At 59.9% G+C, this 5,149-nt stretch overlaps 2 protein-coding genes across 2 annotated transcripts; both read left to right on the top strand.

Annotated features, from left to right (window-relative positions):
• Nucleotides 1-2,676: 2,676 nt before the first annotated feature.
• Nucleotides 2,677-3,265, top strand: JCM10292_003906 (uncharacterized protein; the record flags this gene model as incomplete). The annotated part of the gene is made up of 2 exons (XM_076653004.1): nt 2,677-2,900; nt 2,968-3,265. The coding sequence occupies 2 exons, from the start codon at nt 2,677-2,679 to the stop codon at nt 3,263-3,265; spliced, it is 522 nt and encodes a 173-aa protein (XP_076501445.1).
• A 529-nt stretch (nt 3,266-3,794) lies between these two features.
• Nucleotides 3,795-5,018, top strand: JCM10292_003905 (uncharacterized protein; the record flags this gene model as incomplete). Its single annotated transcript, XM_076653003.1, has 2 exons — nt 3,795-4,018; nt 4,631-5,018. The coding sequence occupies 2 exons, from the start codon at nt 3,795-3,797 to the stop codon at nt 5,016-5,018; spliced, it is 612 nt and encodes a 203-aa protein (XP_076501444.1).
• Nucleotides 5,019-5,149: the final 131 nt, after the last annotated feature.

The following is a 5,149-nucleotide window of genomic DNA, read 5'->3' as shown; positions in this document are numbered from 1 at the left end:
GGCCTGCCTTTATGGGCACAATCAGTCAAGGAAATCCCATCTTTCCTCCTCCTCCTCCTCCTTTCCATCCGCAAAAAAGTCGTTTCGACTGCTGGACATCCCCATAACCCTAACCATAACCTAACTTTTGCGCGCACATTTGGCTATATAGTTATTCCACAGGGAATTGTGCCCTGCTGGCCTTAGCGCGTGAAGACCACTGCACCATCAGCACAGGGAATGGTGGCAGACAACTGGAGGGTGATCTCAAGCCTGCGCCACCGGAGGTGCAGCAACAGACAAATGTGACAACGCTACGCAGTCCCAATTTTGACAGGACGCTGATAGTGAGAACGTTCAAGTGGACAAGCTTGAGCAGGTTGGCAGTCTCGCGTGTTGACAGCGGGAAAGGCAGGCGCGTGGAGCAAGCAACATGGCACAAGTTGCATGAGGCCCTACAGCTCGACCCGCCCTTGGCCACAACAAGCCCCTTTACGTCCTCCAAGCAAGTGAGCAAGGCAAGAGAGCGCGACAATAGCTGGGCAGAGCGGCAGTGCCAGGTCAATTGGCAACAACAATGCAAGCAGAGCAGATGCAATGGGCACAGAGTGAGGGTGCCGTTGAGCGTGTACAGGCCCAAAGTGGTGCGCAAGCCGGTGACAATGACCTTGTTGTTGCAGACAAGTTGTGCCAACTTCCAAAGACTGACTCAATGCCGTGGATGGCAAAAGCTGGAACACCAGGACAAGGCTTGCTGAGATGCTGGCCACCAGGAGGGACGCGCTTGAAGTCGAAGCAAGTGTTGTCCTTGAGCTGAAGGTGCAACAAGCCGACGCCTGTGACCTGCAATGCGCCCTGTGTGTCAATTTTTCCCCACAGGCATAGGCTCGCACACCATGAAAGTGGAGACAAAGCGCCAATTGCCGCACATCAAGTGTGTTGCGCCGCTGTCAAGCGTGAGGAGGTGCAGCGCGCCCGGCAGAGAGGGGCAGACAGTGCCGAGCCAGCTTTTGATGCCGTTGTTGCTGCCAAGGATTTTGGTGAGGGAAGCAAACAAAGCACGGCCTGCAGAGGGGGGGAGGTGCTGCAGAGGCGGCAGCAGCGGCGGCAGAGCTTTAAGCAAGGCAACGCTTGTGGCGCTGCAGGTACTTGCAACGCCAGTGGTTACCTTGGCAGGAGGGGCAGGGCAAGGGCAGTGGGCACTTGGACAACAATGCCAAGGCAGAGGATGAGGCGGCAGACGCGAGGAGCGCAAGGGACAACAAGAACAAGCTTGTGCAGCGGATCTCGTTCCCCACAAGCTCGAGGATGGGGTTGGTGTGCGGCAACGACAAGGGGTTGGACACTGCAATTGTTGTCTGGAGCAAGGCAAGGGATGGCAGGAGGGCGGCAAGGAGGTGTGACAAGTAGATTGTGCCAATTGCAACCTTTGCCGCCTTGATCGTGGTCACATGGGCAAGTTTTTTGCTAGAATGCCCTTGTTTCGGGCCAGAATTGCCAGAATGCCCTTCTTTCGCCAACTTCGCCAGGATGCCCTACTTTGCCCCACCACGTCGCATGGACGCGCCACGCCAGCAACACGTCAGCAAGCCTCAGAGCAGGAGAAGCGGAAAAATCGAGTTTTTTTTTGTTTGCAAGATGGTGATATGGAAGGACTACAAAGCCGAGCTAGGCATACCGGTAATGCCGTTCAGGAAGCTGATGAAGCAAAGAGAGCTGCTTCCGCGCGGGCTTCCGCATGACGGCCCCAACTCTGCGAGTCCCGTTGAACGCCCAGGAAGTGCACGGTCGTCATGTAGACATCTCTTTGGTGCTTCATTAACGAGCAGGCATTGCCCAGGAGAGCAGGAGAGCGGGCGGAAGCGACCGCTCTGTTTTTTCCCGCGGCACGAGGCGGACATTGGGGGCGATTGCGCCCCGCGAGAGAGGCGAGGCGACGTGGCAGGGGCATTCTGGCGAAGTTGGCGAAAGAAGGGCATCCTGGCAATTTCCGCTTGAAACAAGGGCATTCTAGCAAAAAAAAAATCCACATGGGCCTTGTACTCCCTTGTGAACGTCTTGTATGCCTCCGGGGATGCTGTCGGAAGCGAGAGCAACCAGAAGCGGGGTAGGAGGCGGAAGGCGCCTTGCGCCAGTCGGCCTGATTTAGTCCTGTAGCTCTGTCCAGAAAGTGTGCCCGTTGTGTTGCAGTCAGCAATGTAGTGGATGACGGCAGACGTGCAGGAGACAATGACGGACACAATGGCTAAGTTGTTGAGCTGGTCCTGATCCTGGATTGACAAACCCCCCCCCCCCTCCCTGTTGTTGCACCACCGGTTGCCGGTGACACCTAAAGTTGCTCTCAGTGCACTCACCCCCAGTTGCAAAGCCTCTTGGCTGTGGCCGTCAGGTTGCCGGACTGACTCTCTTGCTTGTGTTGCTCTCTCTCCTTTTTTTGTCACTCTCTCTGCTCGTTCCCCTTCTTCTAGCAGGCGCTTGCTTACCGGGCGCTTGCGCCTCTCTCCTGTCCTCCCCAGCAATTGTCTCTGTCGCCGAGGGGCAGGTCCGTTGTGTCTCTCTGTCTAGCTTGGCATCTCCGCAATCTATTCAGCAATTGTCGCTGTTGCCAAGGAGCAGCCCGAACGGGTTATGAGCCCATTAACAACCTCCGCAAATCCTGCTTGCTCCTCCCCTGTCACTCACTTGCCCATTCCCCGCATGTCCGACACGTCTGCGGCTCTGTCCGCCGCGCTGCTTGCCATGCGGCCCACGCCCCTGCCTGCAGACTTGCACCTCCGCGGCAAGGAGAACTACAATGTCTGGTGCATTCAGATTTGCAGCATTGTTGGCAGCAACGCCTGGGCAATCATGCAGGGGTCGCTCACGCGCGAGGACTGCACCAGACTCGGCCGCACAGTTGCTGAGTTTGATGCGCTTAACAAGTTTGCACCCCGCTCCCTCATTGTGTTGTGCTCTGCGGCCGTCCTTCACTACGTGACGCCCTGCAAGCACAACGCTCGCGCGTACTGGGCTTGCCCTTTGCAACGGCATCTGCCCCAACAACGTGCAGGGCAAGTTCCGGCTCCTGCACCACTTCTGGTTGCTTGCGCTCCCCACTGCCACCGCCGAGGCGCTTGACTTGTCTGCGCAGGAGTACAAGGCAACGCTGGCGGCGCTCAAGGCAGCAGAGGTGGCTCTTGAGCTGATCTTCTTGTCCCACCTCCTTGCCGCGCTCCCCTCCTCCCTCGCAACACTCCAGACGACAATCTCCGTCTCCTGTTGCTGCACCTCCGGCAGCGCAGGCTGAAGATTGCCCTTTGGATGTCCGCCACCATTTCCTGTGCTGATGGTGCAGTGGTCTTTGCGCGGTAAGCCAGCAGGGCATAATTCCCTGTGGAATGGTGCCGCAGCTCTCACCTTTTGGCCGAGAGTTTGTTTATCACCAGCTCCGCTATCTCCTCTCTTTTGCCGCTCGCAACCCCCGCGGCTTAATCCCCCTATCCTGTCGTTGTGCTCTCCTGTCTTGGCGGATCTCCTGTTCTCCCTTGCGCTTCTCTTCCTTCTGCGCTTGGGAGCAGGTCCGTCTTGCGTTGTGTTCTCCTGTCTATTAGCCTTGCATTGCTGACTTGTGCTTCTCTTCCCTCTGCGCTTGGGAGCAGCAAGCAATTTCTCCAACCTATTGTCCCTCCTGCCAACCGACTCCTCCCTGATCTTGTCCAAACAAGATCCTCCGCGCCGCCGCCGCTGGCGCCTTGCCCGTGCACGCCCTTGTTGCTGCCGCCTCGCCTGTGCATGCCCTCATTGCTGCCGCCCCCGCCAACAATCCGCCGCCACCCATGCCCTACCCCGCCTGCCGCGCCATGCACTGGCTGCGTATGTGCCTGCAACGCAACGCCTGTTACGCCAAGCGCCAACGCGGCCGCGCTGCCGCTTGCCTTGCCGCCGCTCCGCCCGCCATCACCATCACCACGGTCAACGACAACCTCAGCATTGAGGTGTGGCTTGCTGCCGCAGTTGCCCCGGGCACCCTCACCCTCAACAGCGGCGCCACGCACTCAATGTGCGGTGAGCGCCGCTTTTCTTGTTGTACAGCACGTGCCCGGCTTTGCCTGTGGGGGGGATCTGCGCAAACAGGCGCAGCATCCGAGGCATCGGCAACCTCCCCTGCCCTTGCCTGACGGCAAGGTTGTCCCCCTCGCCGGCGCCCTGCACGTCCCGGGTATCAAGGCAACGCTCATCTCGGCGTCCGGGTTATTCAACCGGCACAACATCTGCTCAACGTTTGGCAAAAATGCCACGCTTGCGCGCGGCGGCAAGGCGATTGCCTCCGGCACCCGCACAGTAAACGGCCTGTTCTGGCTCGACGCCGCCCTTGCGCTCCCGGCCACCGCATCAGGTGCGTGCACTCTCCTCGCCGCCGCACCCAGCAATGCCGAGCTGACAAATTGGCACCATTGCTTTGCGCACATTGAGTTGCTCGCCGTCTTGCCTGCCATTTAAGAGCTCTCTGTTGAGAAGGTGGCAGGCTCTGAGGACAGTAGCGGACTTGCATGCAATGTCTGCCACATTGCACACGCCTCGCGCCTCCTGTTCCCAGCCACAACAAGTTTGTCCTCGCGTCTGCTCAAGCTTAGCACAGCAATGTGCTCACGGTCAACTCGCCCTTGTACAGCGGTCGTCACTACGCCATCACCTTTGTCGACAAGTTCACGCGCATGCTCTGGGTTGAGCCGCTCGGGTGCAAGTTAGAGGCGCTTGCCGCCTTCAGCCGCTTCAAGGCCAGGGCAGAGCTCAAGTCCGGCTGCAAGGTTGAGCGCCTGCGCAGCAACAACGGCGGCAAGTACGTCAGCCACGCCTTTGCCAACTTCCTGCACAAGCACGGCATTGCGCACGAGACAACGGCGCCCTACTTGCCGCAGTCCAACGGCGTCGTGGAAAGGGTGGACCACTCACTTGTCAAAGGCGTCATAGCCATGCTGCGACAAGCTGGCGCGCCAAACCCAAACGAGAAACTTCCCCTCACCTTCATCAAAACCGCTCCCCGCACGCCGCCCTGCTGACCGGCTCTGTCGGGGGGGGGGGGGGGGGGGGGGGGGGGGGGGGGGGGGGGGGGGGGGGGGGGGGGGGGGGGGGGGGGGGGGGGGGGGGGGGGGGGGGGGGGGGGGGGGGGGGGGGGGGGGGGGGGGGGGGG

This window comes from Rhodotorula paludigena (assembly GCF_050403205.1).
Source record: "Rhodotorula paludigena JCM10292 DNA, Rt_paludigena_JCM10292v1_ctg124, whole genome shotgun sequence".
NCBI lineage: Eukaryota > Fungi > Basidiomycota > Microbotryomycetes > Sporidiobolales > Sporidiobolaceae > Rhodotorula > Rhodotorula paludigena.
The sequence above is the reverse complement of the archived record's forward strand: the minus strand, read 5'-3'. Positions and strand labels throughout refer to the sequence as shown.